Here is a 20,731-nt window from a genome sequence, read left to right as displayed (position 1 = left end):
AAGAATAATGCTATCACTGTTTTGTTGCGCTGAATAAAACTGGACTTTTTCATCTAAAAATTTTTGCAGTAGCAAATGTTTGATTCAATAATAATCTTTTTTTCTGAGGAGCTACAAATTTTAAATTGTATATCTCACATAAAGAAAATATCAATTATAGAAAATATATTTGGCTTTATTGACTTCTGACCCAGGAAAAACCCCTTAAATTGTTCCAAACAATATAAGTAATGTATGCTTGTGCATTTGGATTCAAACAAATTTCAAATTTTAAACATTTTGGTAAATTTGTGATTTGTATGAAGCCTGAAAAGAAGGCCAGACTCCTCCACAAATTGGAAAACAACAAAAACCTCTGAATTTTGGTCCGAAATTTGTGGGTCCACATTCACTCACACTGTTACTTACTCATTCTCTCACGCTCTCTAAATGTTTCCCTACCTTCTCTGCGATCGTCAGAGTACGCCACCGCAAGGGCCGCCATATTGCCCTCAGTTGGCACTTTCAGTGACATCCTCGATTGGAGGATCGTGGAGGACTTCACCATAGCACTATCACTTTGGCGGAAGTTACCGCCAGGTTATGTCCACAGAGATGCAGACGAAGAAAGAAGATAGCAGATTAAAGATTGAGGATAGAATAGAGAAGCGAGAAGATAGAAGATGAAGATGCGGAGGAAGATGTGCAATGCTGAAGTGGTCAGCAGAGAAGGTAGGGAAATTTTTAGAAAGCGTTTGACAGAGAATGAACGAGAACCACAGTGTTAGAGTGAATGTGTGCACTGTGCAACTCTTCAGTTGTCAAATTGCTGTTAAATGGTTCAGGTAGACTTTGCTAGAATGGGGTAAGCAGAAGGCAGAGAACTCCAGTAAACCAGAAATTGATTTGATTACAGGTTTCTAAAGGAAAATAGATTCTTATAAATATATTGAAAACAATTACATGGATTAAAAAATACAATGTACAATATACAAAAAGCTAACATGAAATAAAATTATCATTTTATTTGATAAGACTTCACTTTGAATCACAGAAATACCAATTTGGATCCAACTTTTTCTGGAGGCAGAAAAAAATGTTTAAAAGCACATGAATCATGTTTGTCCATAGCAACCTCTTTCAATAAAGCCATCTGTCCTGATTTTGAAGAACACCTACACACAATGATGCCTTCATTTCAAAACAGGGATGGGCAGTGTGTTGGCTTATTCTACTTTCTACACAAGGGGAAAATTAAAAATATTTAGGAACAAAGCATAAGCATCGGATGACTCTAATGTGAGATGACTCTAATTTGAGATGACAAAACCTTAAGCACAAAGGCATAATTTTTCTGACAGCTGTTTTTATAATACTTTTGGATAAACAAAGCTTGTGTCCTTATGTTCTCACTGATAAAACTTCATTGCTAAATTGCTGTCAATGCAGATTTCCAGTAACAAGAAACATTTACATTTTTGCAAAGGGTTTTATTCCCTCTCTTAATTTACATTGTCTTTATAACTTAAGTCCGATAAGGAAGTGCATTGTACAGGGTTTTAGTATAAAAAATGCTATAGTCTGTCTTGACATGGCGCAAAAGAATTAAAATTATCAGAGGGTAATTACAATGATTACAGATCATAGAATACTAAAGCCACACTTAAGTTCTACAGGCAAATTATTTTGACATATATTTATGTTATTTAATACAACGTATTTAGCTTTAAAGAAATTCTGCCTGCTTCAAATCTGTTTTTGTGCTTTAATATCTGAAACAGATTTGGTTGTTTTGCTGTTAAAACAGAAGAATTTGGGTGTTTCTCAGGCCTGGAATGGTCAAACACACCATTATGTAATGCAATTGCAATATACTTTTAGGTGTTTTAGGTGTTGACCCTAACAAAAATGTCAGTATTCAAGTGCAGGCGTTAAAGCTAATTCTCTGATACCTCACTCGAAAAAAGAATATATATGAGGGGTGTTGGGGTAGAGGGCGTGAGCGCACGCTGGAGAACATGTAAGGGCCCAAGCAAGAGCTTGCCCAGGGTCCAATCAATATTAAAGATGGTCCTGCCCTGACGTTCTAGCCGCTACCATTAAGCATTTGTACATGGCCACTATGTGAACATTATTTCTTGCCATTAGGACACTAACCCATTAACATCTTTCTGCGGAACCTGCCTTAATTTAATTATGTTAATTTATTCCTCGTTGGCGTATCTGAAAAGGAAGCAAGGACTTAGTAGTTTTTATCTGTTACATGTTTCCCTCCTTGTAACATGGTTGGCTCTCTAGAGGTATTTCTTCATCAATATATATGAATGAAAAAAATGGAGCAGGATTTTCCCTCATGAAAAGAGCTGCAATGTATCATAATGCGCAAAACGTGTAAAACATGGGATCATTTAGGTTGAAGCTGTAAAAGATGCATTTGTAAGCACTAGTAAACATCAGCCACCAGAGGGATAATCTCATTTAGGTTTATTCACTAAGAATCCGAGTGATCCGTGGCGTTGTGTTATCTTGAAAGACTGAGGTTGCATGCCCTTGCACGTGGACACTCACATGGGTGCAAGTGCATGTGACTTTAAATTTTGTGAGTTTCATTAATTAAAGTCATATATTAAATATCGCATATCCTCTCCTGAAACTTCATTATCTCCTGGCCAAAATGTTGGCAACTGATATGTTCTCTTTCTTCCTTTTGTAGAAAACAAAGTATTACAGCAAATGCTGCCAAAAGACAAAATGCTTTAAAAGAAGCCTTTTCAGTCTTTTGGTGTCTGGTTTTGTGCCACATGACAGTTAAGTGATCCATGTAAAATTTATGAAAAAGACAACAGTTTGCACTATTGAAGAAGTATTTATAGGAAGGGCCCAGGGCCTGCTATGTACCAATATGCTTTATTTAGTTACGAAAATGCTATGTTCGGTTACAAAGGTGTTCAGTGGAGCAGCACTGTTATTAAGGCTTTATCCCCTTCGCGACCTTTGCCGGTTCAGGACCGTCATGACAGGAAGGTCACTAAATGACCTTTGACGGTCCTGAACCGTCAAAAAATTAAATAAGCTTAGAAAGTGATCAACGATCACTTTCTTCGCTTAAATGGCGTTACTGTAATGCCTCAATGTCGAGGCATTCAGTAACGCCGAGATCGGCATCGGGGGCCATGTCTGGCCCCTCCCCGGGGCGTCAACAGCGGCGGACGCCCGTTTTAAAAGTGTTTAGGAGGCGATCAGGAGGCATCCAGCGACACCAAACACTTACCTTTGGATGGGCTGTGACCGCTCCGGAGAGCCGTCACAGCCGCAGCTGCTGGAGATCTTCGCCATCAACAAGATGGCGGCGGCCCGGGAAAAAAAAAAAAAATAAAGAAGAAAGAGTTCGCTAGACGGTCTCCAGACCCTCTAGAGAACTCTGGCTCCACTTGCAGGTTGAATACAGGTACTGCATTCAACCAAGCAAGTCAATGGAACCCAGCTTTCTAATCACTATGTGATTAGTAAAATATTCAAAAAAAAAATAAAAAAAATAAAAAATGGAAAAAAAATAAAAAAAATGTGCTAACATTTAAAAATAATTATGCAGTGATGTCACTTGATGAACCATCCAGTACCAGCAAAATGTGTAAAAAAAATATAAAAAAAAGTATTAAAAAAATAAAATAAAATAAAAAAATAAAGTTTATTATTTTGAGCAAGTGCTAAAATTTCTCAAAAATCTCAACAAATAGTTAAAATAAAAGCACTTCAAATACCCAAGGGGTGTCTAATATATAAAAAAAATGGCTGATGGGGTAAATTGGAGTGGCCGAGCTCAAAGATAGGGCATAGGTACAGACTGAACAAAATGGAGAAAAAAAGCGCACTTCCCAAATGTGGCATTTTAAATCTCAAACAACCCGACAAACCCATGCATGTGGGGTATCGCTGTACTCAGGAGATGTTCCTGAACACATATTGGGGGGTTGTTTGACAGTGACATATACCAGGACCTGTATATCTATAACTAAAGTACAATTTGTGTGAAAAAAAAAATAAAAAAAATTACTATTACAAAGTTTGACAAAGTGTAGTTCTATAATTGGTGCATGGAAAGGGTTAAAATAACAGTATTTGGAATACCCTGGGGTGTCTAGTTTTCAAAAATATATGGTTTGATGGGGTTAAATTGAGTTAACCGGCTTCAAAGATGTTCCAAAGAGGAGATGGAGGCAGACTGACCAGATTTGTTAAAAAAGATTTGGAAATCATAAAACGCTGCTTGTACTTATTGCCCTATAACTTACAAAAAACAGCAAAAAACCATAAAAACATTGGGTATTTCTAAACTCAGGACAAGTAGTAGAATCTATTTAGCTAGTTTTTTTACTTGCTTTTTTAGGTGAGTAAAAGATTTTTCAAATAAAAGTCATAAAATGTGGTTTTTTTTCAATTTTTCACCATGTTTTTTTTATTTTTTTTTATAGTAAATAAGATGATACGATCAAAATAATGGTATCTGAAGAAAGCCCATTGTCCTGAAAAAAACAATATATAACTTATGTGGGTACACTAAATGGGTGATGAGAAAATTACAGCTGAACACAATCACTACAAAAGTGTCAAAACAGCCTCGGTCCCAGGGTACAAAACGAAAAATGAGCCCGGTCCTTAAGGGGTTAAGTTAGTGAAAACCTGTGCCTCAGACATCGCTACCTGTGTTGTAATAAATTAATGACCACTGTATCACAAATGTGTATTGTTTCTATGGCCTTGATGCTACTGAATCAATGGAAATGTGGTTCTTTCACATTGAAATGACCTCTTAAAAGGATTCATAGAAAAATGAACTATGGGCAGCAAGGTTGACTTGGTGTTTTACTGTTGTGGAGTATAAAGAGGAAGACATTAAAATGTATTAAAATGACCATTAGTTTGTTAGTTTGTGTGACGGAGACTCAGAGTAGCTCCGCCGTAGAGATCTTCCTTGCCGCTGAAAGCTCAATTGCGCAAGGGATTAACGGTTCATAGCACTAGCCGAGACTTGGTGGGACAAAGGCGACTGTCCTGCCCTTCACTAGTGTCTAGTGAAAGCTATAGGATGAAACAAATGTATACCAAATTCCCCATCATAATGTAACCTAAAGATAATATTAAAAACCAAATTCAGTCTTAACAACAGCAGGGCAAAGGGTGGCAGATATAAAGATCCACAATCAAAGCATTGGGTACACAAATTAGATCAAAGCAAATTAACTGGCTCAGATTTGTATAGATCTAAGTTTATCAAACACGTTAGCCTCTTGCAATTGCAGGAAAATGCTTTTTGTCTTTCTGAGGTTGGATATTGTTCGATTTGACATATACCAGAAGGGCCACGCAAACTATTAAACTACTGGTGAATTAAAGTAGGGGATAGACTTTACACGGGTCATTACATTTTCTCATTTTATCAGCAGATCAACATCACAGTAGTGTTTTAAAATCATTAACAACATGTACAGTGTTACTAAACAATCACGCAGACTGCTCTGCTAACTCATCTTACAAAGTACAATGTTAAAATTGCCTCATTTGTGTTTAAATTAATCTAAATTCAGATTTAGATTGCCAGCTTCCAATTATTTGTTTTCAAAAAATATATGCATCCAGGTTATATAGTTACAAAGGTTGAAATACCAAGATTCAGAAGCCTTATGGCACCAATTTTATTAATTTACTCTTTATGATAAAAATGGTTATTGTCACTAATAATGACTAATGATAACTGATATTGGGTAGAGGTAGATTAATGACGACCTGAGTTACACCATGAAAAACCAGAATGGCCCAACATGTGTTAATAAGAATACAACCATGTAGGCTTATGCACAATAAATCACGTCGGAAGTGGTTGTATTATCAAAGCACCCAACGGAATGACCGCGTTGGTTCGGCAGAATCGGCGCGGCCCCCCTGAAGAGCTGGGATCAGAGAGACTCGCAAAAATAAAGCAGAAATGTGGATTGTGGAGTCTCAGAAATGTCACCATTGAAGGTGCTGATGCTGAGCAACGAGATTCTTCCTGTCCCGCAGTAAGTGGCTCAGGCTTGGCTCCTGGCTTCTCACCGTCCACCGAGCCACCAACAGTCCTTCACATCATCTGGGGCTCAACAATGGAGTTAAGCACGCAGTGATGTACAAGGACCTTCATAACGGTGGCAAAGGATGTGTTTACCGGAAATAAATATTGCAATTAAACACAAAAAGTAGGAAGTAGAACCCCATTTTCTTCTAATAAGATGTCACTATGTGAAGAATAGGTTTTACATATTCTCTTTCACATCAGGCCCTGTTGCACCGGGAGGCCCCCGTCATGTACAATCGTTATTAATAATCACATCCCATCAATAATGAATGATTAGGAACTATTGGAGGCGAAATGCCATCAATATCCGCACACGTTATAGAAAGGCTGCCCCTAAATGGTGGGCGCTTGTTGGGACATCCTGGATCCACAGCCGGTGGATCGACTAAACCTACGGCGTCCATTTTTTAAACCTTTACACAGAGATAGTTACTTAAACACATATAACTGACTGATTTGCATTCTTTATTCTATTTATACTCATAGCTCTTCTACTCCATATTCTCCTTCACATGACTGGCATTAATAGAACTGAACCTTTTTGATTTTCACCCAGCAGAGAAGCCATTGGCGTGTGCCGTCTTATAACCGATAATATAAACATGGCCCCGTTCCTCACATGAGAAATGTGCCTTTCGCGCGGGTACTACTGGGGTTGGTTGGGTTCCTGGTCAATGCCCCACACTGGCTCATATGAAACATCAGCATCTATATACAAGTGTGCTAAAAGGCCAGGTATTAGGCTGAGCATAATAGGAGTTTTCGGGTTGCCTTTCCCGTTACCAGCGCCTGGCGCCTAGAGGAAGCCGCTGCTCATGCTGTGAAAATCCTGCTACTAGATTATATCAAACCCCGACTTTCTGGATGACTGACAGCCAAGCGAACCAATGAGCTGAAACCTGTGGCTCTTAATTTTCCAATAGCCTGCGTGCGGAGGCGGTGCTCGGAATGGTACCCGCAGTGCCTATGCTGGGAGGGGCTCGTTGTCTGCTGCACCGGCACGTCAGCTGCATCTCCGAAGCGGCGCAGCTCCATCCAGCCAGTGGCACCCTATGGAAGAGATGGAGGAAGAGCTCAAGTGCCCGGTGTGCGGTTCCTTCTACCGGGAACCCATAATCCTGCCCTGTTCCCACAGCCTGTGCCTAGCATGTGCCCGAAACATCCTGGTGCAGACCCCGGACTCCGAGTCCCCCCAGAGCCGCAGAGCCTCGGGGATCTCGGACTATGACTACCTGGACCTGGACAAGATGAGCCTGTATAGTGAGGCGGACTCGGGCTACGGTTCGTACGGAGGCTTTGCTAGTGCCCCTACCACACCCTGCCAAAAGTCCCCCAATGGGGTGCGGGTGTTCCCACCGGCCATGCCGCCACCCCAGCCCCACCATCACTCCTCGGGAGCTTTGCTGCTCCCCAGCGGTGCACGCAACTCGTGCATCACCTGCCCGCAATGCCACCGCAGCTTGATCCTGGATGAGAGGGGGCTGAGGGGCTTTGCCAAGAACCGGGTGCTGGAGGGGGTGATTGAGCGCTACCAGCAGAGCAAAGCTTCGGCCCTCAAGTGCCAGCTATGCGAGAAGAGCCCCAAGGAGGCCACCGTCATGTGCGAGCAGTGCGACGTCTTCTACTGCGAGCCCTGTCGCCTGCGGTGTCACCCACCCAGGGGTCCCCTGGCAAAGCACCGGCTGGTGCCCCCGGCTCAGGGCAGAGTGAGCAGGAGGCTGAGCCCCCGCAAGATCTCCACCTGCACCGACCACGAGCTGGAGAACCACAGCATGTACTGCGTGCAGTGCAAGATGCCGGTCTGCTACCAGTGCCTGGAGGAGGGCAAGCACTCCAACCATGAGGTCAAGGCTCTGGGGGCCATGTGGAAGCTTCACAAGGTGAGCCGGCTTTCCCGGGTACTGCAGCGGCTGCCTGCACTCTGTGCACCGGTTGTCAGCTAGTCCTTGGTGGACCGGAGGGTTTGTGTCTTCCCAGCTGAAGTGTCTGGGCCACCGAGCGAGCAGCTCTCACCATGCAGTGTGTCATCTCTGTAGATCTTGGCCAGCCTTCTGTTTATTTGTAGACAGTCCAACCAGATGACTTGTAATGTTCAGGAGATTGACAGTTTATAGGATCTGTTTAATCCTAGAGATCATATAGTTCGCACCATGAATCCATGTAACCCCTAACCTTATCACCACTCTAATAAAAAGGCCAGTTATCTCCCTTTGTCACTGGAATTAGTTGGGATATTAAACTAACCTCTATTAATTCATCTGTCTTTGACTACTAGTCCCACGATGACGTAAATGTCCCATTATACTTAACTTGCCTTATGGCCAGTTGTTTTTTACTCACTCTTTAGTTCATTTGGTGGTGTTTGAATAGATCTATGCCAGATATGTTGCTCTTTGCCGTCCTATGTCCTAACTCACTGGTTTAGCGTAATGTGTTAGGGTGATCAGGCGTTGAACCGAATAACACCTGACCCTAGGAGCATTTCTGTTGCCACCCCCTGCCACCAGTACGTACATACTAAGTATTTTTTTACATTTAGTCTGGCACCTTCGGGCTTGGTGGGGCAGCAGGAAAGCTGAGTGGCCCCTCCTTGGCCCTTGAACCATAGCTTGTAACATATACACTAGAACACACATTTTCAAACTAACACATGTTAGCACTAACACACTCTTCCTACCATGAACATACACACTCATGCTAACACATACGCATTCACACACAAAAACATAGTTTAAAGACTTTTGGACTGGCCTGGGAGCAGTAGCCATCCATTCCAAACAGTAGCCATCCATTCCAGCCGGATGTCAACGAATGTCAGCGTAGGCATGGATTTCTTATGCATGTCCCCCACTTCTTTCTGCAGGCTTCCGTTGCACTCGTAGTCGACACATTGGGGACATTTTCTGGGTTGTCGGGCAGCTCTCCAGTAGTCCAGATGTCCCAGGCATCTAGCACTAAGGCTGACCCTAAAAGTAATCATATATCCCCTTGTGTCACTCTGATAAACCACAATTCCCTTTATCCTGTCCCATCTGTGGATTGAGAGATTTTCAGACCATCAGCAACTCATTATTGGTATTTTGCCTACAACTAAAAAGGCGACAGTGACATATACAAGCCGTAGGTTTAACTCTTCAAGTTTTATAGAGAATGAGGGACTAGAATGTTAATGTTTTTTCGGGTACATTTTATATTCATGTTGTAGGAGTTGATTGTTCGGTATATGCTAATATAGATAATGGATTGAGTCTGTGGCTGGGTAATGGATGTAGTTCATGGGCACCATTGTAGTTGAGAGTATGGTCGAGAACCCCTGGGATAGTGCTTACATAATCTTTACAGATCACAATATATTTCCCGCCGGGGACAAAGGAGATAAAAATGAATTGAACTTGTCTCAGAAATTCCACGGGAGGGAATCAGAAGCCTTTATACCCGCGATCTGTTCCCTTCAATAACATGATAATAAGTTCACATGATAATTAATGCAAGCGTTACCTCGAGGGTTAAGCCTATGAATGTCTTAACTGTGAGATGAGTGATTTTTCATTGTATGGCATCATCATTTTCAATATGACCATAAATGTTACAATTATAATAAGTAACATATTATATACTGAGTAATTATTTCCGATTCTTGGGATTTTTAGCCTCCCATTCTCCATTTTGGCTTATATTGTAGTTATATGGAAATGGAAAGCAGTAATAATCTGTTTGGGGGTCTGCGCTCACTGCCCCCTACAGAAAAAAATAGGTTAACCCTAAAGGGTTGGGTAAGCTAGGGCTATAGCTGTGAATAAGTAACGGCACGTAACAGAACCTGCAATCTCCTTAGGCTCTATAGACGATGGTAACGCATTGCAGACAAAACGCCGGGGATGTATGGAAGCCTTTTAATGTCTGCATTAAAAAACAGATGACGAAACATCCATATTCAGCATTTTCTCTTTAAAACAGTAATAGTGAACTATGTATTCTATGAGTTTTTAAAAAGGACCGCGGGTATATAATGCATCTGTCCTACAGGCAGCAAAAGGGTTACAGTTCTTCATGGGAATAGGACAAAGGAGACCGAACATCGGGAGCGAGAGGGAAGGAATGGCGTGGGACAAAAGAGAGGGGGGCAAATAAATGCATGTGTGTTTTAGAGGGGCTCGCTGTTCCTTTTCTGCGGAAGACAGCAAGAAGGCTGCTTGGAATAACGTAGTAAAATACCCCACACCCTACCATTGGGCTAGTGGAATCTAAGTACCCTAATTAATTCGTTTGCAGACAAAAATAGCATAAGCAATTTATTAAAGCCAGCTTGCACTTTTTTCCTTCCGTGTTGTTTTTTGGGAGATATTTGCTTTAAAATCTGAGATGTGGGGCAAAAGGTGGCAAAATCTGAAAATCTGTTTCTTTTTCTGATGTCCACTCCAGATTTCCACTACATCTGGCAAACCAAGCAGGCGGGCCGTGCTCGATTGCATCTCCCATGTACCTTTATCTTCACTTGCACAATAGATCCTGCTTTTTTATTATGTGATTTATCGACAATTTAAATCCCCGGTCAGTCTCTGCATATGAGGGTTCAAAATATATATCAACCCCTGACTAAATTCCACTTCTCTTTCTGATGTCTCGGCTGCCATACACGTAGTAAGGTGTCTTTAATTAAGGTGTCAAGGTCTTTAATTTAAGGTGCCCAATTTCTCAGGTCCTTATTACTATGGGTCAAAGAGATGAGGGATATGACCTGATATTTGGGAGTGCAGCTCCTTATAAAGAGAATTAAGATTGTCTGGGAAAACAGAACATATGTATGGACAATATATTTATATATATATATATATATATATATATATATATATATATATACATTGTAGGTTGTTATGTTCTGTTTGATAGTGAGAGAAGTGCATTCATTGTAGGATCTATACAGCCAGGACATACAGTATGTATTCAGTCATTGGTATTCCTTACCATATGTAGCTAACAATCAAACTACATTAATAAATGTCAAACTACAGCTAAAAAACCTCCCCTCTCACTGTGGGTGAGCAGACCCAGCTTTTTATCGCTATTGAATGAATGAGATTGAGAATGGTGGAAAGGAAACCCAACAACAGCTGTGTATGGATGCAGCCGTCAGTCTGTTAAGGGTACGTGAGGATAGCGTTGGGAATCCCAGATGTAGGTCAGTCTGACAGTAACGATATAAAGGCCCCTAAGCTGTAACACAGAGCATTTAGAACGCTGGAAAACAGCCATGAATCCAATACTGTACGTAGAGCTCTCAAGCAACCCATGGGTTAATAGAACATTTTGGAAGCAGTGACCATTTTGTTAGGTAATCGGTGCAGAAATGATTTAGATGCAGACTGACGGAGCGAACACTGGATGATGTTTACAAATGAAGCAATTTTGGAGCTTGGAGCCTGCATACACTGCATTGTGCCGTATAAATTCAGATGTGACAACCGCAGGGGAACAGGGAACAGACTTCAAGCCATGTATAGGTTATGAGGCTCACAGTTACAAACACCCTGTGTAATATACTGAATACCGAACGCTCATAGAAGAGACAATGATATTTGTGTCCTCCTACCCCAGTGCATCTCCCAGGCGTTCTGCTGCCCGAGGACAAGTGACGGGATATGACCAAAATTGAAAATGTTCCACCTGCATCATGATGAAATGAGCGTGGAAATCCATGGCATCCACACTACACAGTTAAACTGAGTTTTAACATAGATCCTTGGCCAAGACCCTCATAACTCACACATTTTCATGTGGAGGCCTAAATGCCATAAAATAGGAATAATCGATGTAAAACCAGGAAAGCTCCCAGCTTTATAATAGGGACAGATGAGTTAAATGTATTAGGAACTATAGCGACATATGTTTGTTACATCAGGGTGTAGAGGTTTAGTAAATCTCGAGTAGGTCAGCACAGTGATACCCAACAGTCTTACGGCAGCAGATACTGGGTGCATGACATTTATTTTCTTTTTAATCCTTTAATCTTTTTGTCTTCCTGGTTACAAAAAAGGGACATTTAACATCACTTGGTCTGTTGTTCGCATGTATTAATTGCCAAGTTGTGTTCTGGTCACTGCCCTTTGCCATAAAGCTTTTGCAATTGTTTTTGTAGGTGAATTAAAATAATTTTTTTAGGTCTGTACCAGTAAACACAATTGGTATATTGGGAATGTACCGGACCCCTTAGAATAGTGTAACCCTTATTGCCAACTGGGTAAGAGGGCTTTCCTCAGTTCAAGGGCAATGCCGTACTGGTGGTACATCTACTGTGGATGGTAATAACCGGGATACAGTATACGTGGGCTTTATTATATAAGACACGTAGTGTCATCCATAGGAACAGAAGGGGTTCACTTATGTTTCGCACCATTCACATTTCATAAGGAGTGCTCTTTTCAGCACCACTACTCTGATTTTGGTGAGTGATCTGGATTGTGCTCACACTCAGGTTTTAGTGAGGAGCATCCCAGACACACGTTACAGACGTACGACACCAGTCTGTCACACCCGGCATCCATCGTAGTGTGTTTTGTGTGCCTTTTATGTCTATGGACTGGAATGCGAGGAACAGATGTTTTGCACCCTCCTTTTCATTGCTCTTCCTTAGCAACATATGCATAGATACGAGCCCACCACATGCCTTCTTCTACCATTTGCCTCCTCCTCTCGCACCCCACTGTTTTGTGCCCACGTAACCCCCTCACATTGTTCCCAGACATCAGCTGTACGTTAATGAGAAGAATGTCATTCTCGCCTTCCCGGTGTAACCTGATCCCACTCGAAAGTGCAAAAGCCCCCAAATCCCTATATCTCTGGTATCAAACCGCGTGAATCAGGACACAGCCCAGCAGACAAATGCGTTCTTTGCCTCACAGGACAAGAACACAGAGCCTCAGAGCCACCACACAATACAAACCCTGTACAATCGCTTGCATTGTCTGTTCTGCCTGTTTTATTGTTTTCTTTATCTTTTGATATGAGCAAAAAAGACCTCATCGGTGATTAAAAGAGAACGCATGGACTTTCTAAGGCATTGTATGATTGCGGTGGAAAGAGTGTTTGCGTTGTATCATTAATGTGATAGTTACCCTTCGCGAGAAACCAATAGGTCCTGTTGTAATGGTAAATCGGGCCACACATGCTACTGTTCATTTCCACTAGACCACGATGGCTTGCAAAGCCTGTTTCCATCAGACAGGAAAAAGAAGGATGAAATGAATGGGCGAACCCTAAATATTCCACATAAAGGTTTCAATGATGGTCCACTGCAGCTCCATGATCCTGTTTCTTATAGACGCTATAACCCTATTAAATAGGCATCCATGAGTGAAGCAAGCAGTGATAGCCTCCTCGTCACCTTTTATTCACCTAAACAAAGTGTATTTCATTTGTAAATCCCTTGTGTTCTTGACAGCTTTGTTTAACGAGCAGTACTCTTGGGTCAAACTCCTTTAACACTGGATCCGCATACAAAAACATTGGGGTTTGTTTGACTGCCTATTGCTATATGCCCTAGGAACAAGCCTCCAGAAAGGATGGCAGTCATGTCATTTTTTTTTTTTTTTACACGAAAACAGTTTCATGTTAAGAAATAAACCCACCAAGCTAAAGCAGACCATTAGTGTAAAATCAATAGATCATAAACATGTCTGTTGGCTTTGATTTTCAGTAGCCTTAGTAGAGTTGTAACCAGAAATAGAGAGCAGTTCATGTACTATCTATGATAATAGAAATATAAAGAAAAATGCAACAGAAGCCTTAAAGTATACGAAGGACATTAAGAAATGGTTAAATGGGTGAAACATTAAAAAAAATAGGTCAAGTGTTTGATGGGTATATACAGCAGTGATGTGTGTAGAGGACTTGCTGCTCCAGACCCAGGGAAACTCCCCAGCGTTTTTATGCCGATGGGTTTCTTTCTTCTGCTGCACTTCTGCTTTGTGGAAAATGCCTGTATATGATGTCATAATCCTGATCTGCCTTAGGCCGCATGTAAAGATACTATGGAGGGTTGTAGAGATCTTTGATCTCCTAAGCTGGTATGGACTAGGGAAACCAATCCCCTAACAAGGCAATTGGACCTACCACGCTGGAATTTGACACTAATAGGTTGTAAAATAACTATTTTGTGAACCAATTAGAGAATGCGAGGAAAGTTTCTGCTGCATGAGGGAACCAACAGCCTCATACGTACATTTTGGCATTTATGGGTCTAGGCCCAGTAAGTAAGGAGGTCCATTTCTGGGATCACCTTCATACCTATGGAACCCCCAAGAGATTCCCAAGGGCAATCTAGGTTACCCCCATAGACAGGACTAGTCTGAAATCCCAGTGGAGATTTTTTCTCTGTCCTTCACTGTAGGGAAAGTTATTTAAGTGCTCCCCATTCTTGGCAGAGATAGTTTTACTACCTGCTGTAAGTATGGCATCTTCTATGGAGTAGTAGTAGACTAGATGGACCTGCCTATCAGATTATAATCTGGGCAATTTAAGGAGAGGGTACTTACTGTATCGTATTGACATGAAAGTAGCAATCATTTTATGTTCATTATTGTGTGAGGAATTTACCATTTTATAGCACTATTATTATAGGAGGGGGTGAAGATTCAATAACATTAAAGATGACATTATACCAATTTGACAATAATGTTAAAATATGTTTAGACATACTGACACAGAGGATGAACCTGCTCTTGCTAGCTTACAATCTATTATGGTACTCTTCACTATATGTGTATAAATGAGTGATTGCATATTCCTTTTAAATTATAAATCTGTTCAGTGTTAAGAATTCACTATGAGCCAATATAATGTAGCTAATGGAGTATTCTTTTGAAAATAATTTTAGGGTGTCAGGACATAATGGGACAGAAATTGGTTTACAGAATTTGCACATGCAGATATCATGGGAGCATTTCTTAGACCAAGAAGCAAAAGTGCATCTGAAGTTTAGCAAACTAATTGCTACCATATCTTGGTATGGAGTTATTGCAGTTCTTTCCAAAGGATCTGGTTAGCTTCTAGTTGGTTAACCCAGTTCCATGGTTACCAACACTCGGGTTTCCCCTTTCAGTAAATATTTATATGCAAAATTAGTGAGCCACCGAAAATACAAAGTAAACTTGTATATGCTCAGCCAAATTAGGTACAAGGCATTGGCTTACCCTTCATCTACATAGTCACTTAGTTGGGTCTATTAAAGAAAACCTGTTAATTAATTTTTCTGGTTTTTTTCCCCAAGGCACTTGGGTTTTGTAACAAGTTTGATAAAAGTCTAATTAAGACTGCTAAAATCTTTACAGATCAGAATGTTGCATCTAATTGCCCACTTTGGGATTATCTTTGACGATCTTTAATTCTAGTTGAGCTGGTGGAGATCTTTGGAGCATAAATACTCAAAAGGGCCTCATTTGAGACATTGATTCTCATTTGAGCCATTCAATGATAATTGCAGAGATTCTTCTAGTTAATTTGTGGTTTACAGTCTCATGGAATGCATACAAATCAAGATGTATTAGGGTAAAACTGAGATATGTAAATATCGAAATACTAAACATATTAAAATTAAGAGCATGAGTTAATATCTCAACAATCAGTGTTTGTTAGTAGGTGCAGAACAAGGAAGCACTTAGGTAAGATCTATCCCAAAACAGGTGCATATCTACACTGGCTCTCCCAGCTTTACAAAATATCATTGAATTCCAATCTCGACCCCCCAAACATTTTAGATGTGAATACACCTTCGTCGGGTATATGACAAGGGTAGGTTGGTGGGGTCAGAACCAGAAGTGGACCAGTTGGCGCCATGGCCACAGCCCACCTTACCTGGAAAGTCACGAAGGTGGCACTGTGGGAGCTTCATTGGAGGTCTAGGCTGCAATAGCTCGGACCTCCACTGATCTTAGAGGTCCCTGGGCTGGTCAGAGGAGATCAGAGGATCTACCCAACCAGCTTTTAATCAAGACTATCCAGTGAAATCCGTGACTGTTGGGAGTTATTCTGTCTTGCACATTGACCTGAACTGGGTGAAATGGTTGATCAGTTATCTGGAATCCTCAGCGGGTAAGACGGAACAAAGATGCAGAACCATGTTAAAATCAGAATGTTCTGGGATGCACATAATACATTATGTATGTATAATACATGGGGGAAGTGTAAGCAATGCACAAGTGCCACAGTATCCACCTAGCCTTCTACTCTTAGACATTATACTGTAATAATGTTACTCTGGAAGACTTTAACTATTGCGTTCTTCTAATAGTATGTTGCATATAACAATAGGTTATTTTTGTATCATTTCCAATAGGATTAAAATATTGTTGAATTAAATTATTGTTGTACTCGTAGACTTTATATTAGGTCTGCTTGCTGTGCTTCCCCTACTGACGTGTAAGCGATTCCATTACTGCACATATGTTCTCAGTAATAGAACCTGAAATGCCTGCAGGTGATACTGAATACGCTATTATTTCACATATTGCAGTTGTTAGTTTTAGATACAAAAAAAAGGATTAAATGAGCGAGTGTCCCCTCTGACCTGTACATGAAGATTTGTGACAAGAATTTGGAAAAATGGTTGGAAATTCATATAAAGCAAGTAAAAAAGAGAATAATAGCACATGTACCAATTCTGATCTTTTTTACTCTTGGAGTGCTACTGTGATATTCTGGTAAAAAAATCACTTTGTGTGGAATATAGCTAATTTATATATTGTAGTTGCAAAATTTCTAGTTGGTTAATTGTCAGATGTTTGGCTTTGAAAGAGTTCAACTAATTATGAATAATAATACTAATAATTACAAAAGGAAAATAATAATTACAAAAGGACAATAATAATTATTATTTATCGTTTTGTGTAGCGTCATCATATTCCGCAGGGCTGAACAATAATTATAGGTCATTTGGGGCTAAATGCTAGCCTTTTAGTTAGAGCACAAATACTGTTGTAGACCACTACTGAGAATACTGATGCTTTATAAATGATAGCTCTTAATATTAAGTAATAATCTTATTTTTTTCATTGCTGTTTATTAATTTCTGTTGAAACAGTACATTTTCTATCTATGGGAAAGGTTATTTTGTACACAAGGCAAAATGATAAGTAATTAATTCTCGCTTTTATGTTGGAGACCATGGTAACCAGAAGGCACCCATCAGAGTCTATAGCTATATATAGGTGTTATCTATATTGGGAACAAGCGTAGGCGCTAACCAGGAATGTTCGCAGTGGATGTGAAAATGGGTATATATGTTTCTTTAGGCTGTTCTGGATTCTGAACGTTTTGACATTATGAGGGCATTGTCCCTGTTACTATGTGTCATAGCCATGGACAGTCCGCATTATAGTATAGAACAGACAGTTATAGTATAGTACAGTATGTTATAGTATATATATGTATAATGTACCGTAGGAGGGATTGTAGTGAGTATATCATTCAGCGTACTGCGTTCAATTGATTTGTCTCCTTAACGGTCTATAGTTTTATTGTTCGTGATTTCTCAGCATTCCTCTTGATTTTCTCAGTGTTCATCTCAGTTCTCCTCGCTAGCAATTTGTTTGTCACAGACTCAGACGTGTAGAAGGTAATTGCTCGTTGGTTTTATTTAAGGTATTCATATCGTGTAAAAATGGCAACATCCCATCTGAATCGTATTCTAATGCAATCTACACTGTAGAGCAATCTATAAGTCGCTTAAAACCCATTTAAAGCAAACTTAGCCTGCCAACGATAGGATTTCATTATGAATTCAACATTCAGGGTGTTGCATACAAAGTTATATACATTGTATATACACAAAGCATTTTAGAGATTATATACATATATGGTTGTTTTTTTGTCAGCTATTGAGGTCAGCTTTCGGCATATACCGTATTTGCTCGATTATAAGACGAGGTTTTTTTCAGAGCAAAAGCCCCCTATATGCCACTCTTTCCCATAATATGCCTTTTAACGACCTAAATGCCAGAGTGGCATATAGGGGTATAAGGCATTTCTGGAGGCAGAGTGGCACATAGGGGGTCAAAAGGCATATCATGGGGCACAGTGGCATTTAGGGGGTTAAAAGGCATATCATGGGGCACAGTGGCATATGGGGGTATAAGGCATGTCTGGGGCAGAGTGGCAAGCCTGGGGGCAGATGTGCATAACTGGGGGGGGGCAGATTGGCAAATAAAAGGAAACAAAAAAAATATTTTTCTCAATCATAGCTTTTATTAAAAAAAATAGTTTACATGAATTAACATTTACTAGTAAAACTTTTTTTCCTATAGGGTCGTCTTATATTCAGGCTTTTTCTTTTTTTCCTAAATTAATATTCAGATTTTGGGGGGTCGTCTTATAAGCAAATACGGTACTTACCTTAAAACAATCCTCCAATGGCGAAAAAAGAGCTAAACTTTTTAGAGAGGAGACGGACCAGGGTTAAGAACAGTATTTAGTAACACCGGGTTATATTTCCACATTTCACAAAATGTAAGCAGAGTAAAGAAATCCTGATAAACCACGCGGTTATCCATCCACCAGGTTTGGAGATAAGCCTTTGGAACTTTTTATCACACACCAAGATGCTCCTCCGTCCGGTTGGTGATTGCTTTTTATGACATTGCTCCTGTTTCTGTTTTTCACCTTATGTATTTATTGGCAACTTCTGCTCGTCTTCTTCTCTCATACGTCTTCCTGCCATGTTCTTATTGATTGGTCCGGTTGGAAATTGCTTAATGCTGCCAGTACCTTGGAACAAACTCCCGGGTCCTAGACTGTCGGACCATGAATAAATGCCTTCTGCTTCTGGTCACAAGAGACCCATGTTCTGAGAATTAAACATTAAAGACATTAAGTAAGAACCATCTTATGTGTAGACCTGGTAATCAATGAGTTCTGCTTAATTAACATCGAAAGCTAAGAATCATGGTCAGCTTGTGCTTATCTTGAATTTATTCTATACTGACCTACTGAATATCATGCATATTTGAGTCCTCGTTGGAACCCCCGTTTATGACTGAGCTGGTGGTAACTTTATAATGAACTAGATAACATTTTGCAGATTTTGTTATTACCAACAACCCTATATTAGTAACATATTTGCACAGATTTGGGAAGATCTATTTTCTATCATAGTGTTATAAATAAGTGGGTACCTGGACAGTGGACACTTTCAAGAACATTCAATTGCCGCTTTTTTAATTAAGGTTGAAAAAAGACTTCCAGTGTAATATAAAAGGAGAAATTTGTTGGAGTTAAGATCCTTTTTTTTTTGTAAGCAAAATTGGTTGTACACCATGTCTTTGTAAACATGGGACATGCACAAATAAGTTACAATTAGTGCGCAATTGCGGTGTTTTTATCGTTCAAAGCTGTGAAAGTTACTAAAAGTGACACAGAACCGCAATGTGGCAAAAGGTCTTCGTTGGCATGCAGCAAGACAAATACATGGAGGTGGGCTGGCATGGTGCCGCTTGGGCCACTCTTATTGGAAAACTATTGGCCATTTTTGACAATAGTAACAAGAATTTAACGCAACATTTTTTGTTGTGTCATCACACTGAACTTTTCTGTGCTCTTCCTTCAGGCGAATATGTGTTGAATAGGACCGAGTAACTTGTACGGAACATATAGCCCAGTTTGTGCCAACTGGTAGGAGTTGCCTAATGTGCTAAAAGTTGCAAACCAAGCATTCCATGGTGAACCAGAACATTGATATGAAAAAGCAATGTGCTATAAACATATGACAATACTTTCTCCTATCATGTGTCTCATGATATTGTCATGAGAAAGTCTATGTTGAAAAGCTGGACCTCAGAGAATAACCTATCTGTATTCTATCCCATAAACCACTCTCTGTATTGACAGGTAGGCATAAACCTTGTTAGTAATGGTGACACCATAACTTTCACCGGAGTAACCAGGAACACAACACAGCAATCAACATGTATGATGGAAAGTGTTCCTGACGTCGTTTAGAAGTTATGTCTTCATTCGGTGTTCCTCTGGCTTTGTAACATAAAGTACTGCGCTGTGTTTGCCTTCAGAGGTAAAAAAAGAATGAGTTGGTTATTGATTTGTCCAGTGGCCTAAATAATAATTTCTCCTTGATATCCATAATGCTTTGGGGGATTTTGGCTTTTTTTGTGTTTTGATAGCAGTCACAAGAAAATGCCTCCAACATTTACGATCGAAACATAAAAAAGAAATTGTGTAGCATATTGAGATTTTAAATACTTGATTTAGTAGGAAATATAAGTTTATTCGTTACTAAATAGCAGAGAAGCACATTAAAGCGGATCTGTGAGTGTAACAAAATCCCACATTTACTTTCTATTCGCTAAATAAAGGTGTGCGCATATTAAAATAAGCAGTATATATATCAGAAACATGAATAAAACCTCCAGTAAATTATATGAAATGTCAGGGATGATGTTTTACTGTCTCCTTAACACCGTAAGTCAATAGAATCCTCAAGTTACGGTTTATGAACATTGTGTACCGCACTGGATGTCCTCGTTTGCAGCTCTCTGGCAGCTCAGCTATTGGCAATATCTATCGAGGCAAAAATAAACCATAAATCCATGGGATTAAGTGGTGATGTTTCACGTTTTGCTCTTTGAAGCAGAGTTG

At 40.1% G+C, this 20,731-nt stretch overlaps 1 protein-coding gene across 1 annotated transcript in view; it reads left to right on the top strand.

Annotated features, from left to right (window-relative positions):
* The first annotated feature begins 7,143 nt into the window (after positions 1-7,143).
* LOC149279457 (E3 ubiquitin-protein ligase TRIM9) overlaps positions 7,144-20,731 on the top strand; it is a 33,495-nt gene continuing 19,907 nt past the window's right edge. Inside the window, exon 1 of the mRNA XM_089501165.1 lies at positions 7,144-7,971. Coding sequence (XP_089357291.1) covers positions 7,144-7,971 — 828 coding nt within the window. The remainder of the gene's footprint in view (positions 7,972-20,731) is intronic.

This window comes from Sceloporus occidentalis, unplaced genomic scaffold (assembly GCF_023333645.1).
Source record: "Sceloporus occidentalis isolate IW3139 unplaced genomic scaffold, rSceOcc1.0.p SCAF_165, whole genome shotgun sequence".
NCBI lineage: Eukaryota > Metazoa > Chordata > Lepidosauria > Squamata > Phrynosomatidae > Sceloporus > Sceloporus occidentalis.
The sequence above is the reverse complement of the archived record's forward strand: the minus strand, read 5'-3'. Positions and strand labels throughout refer to the sequence as shown.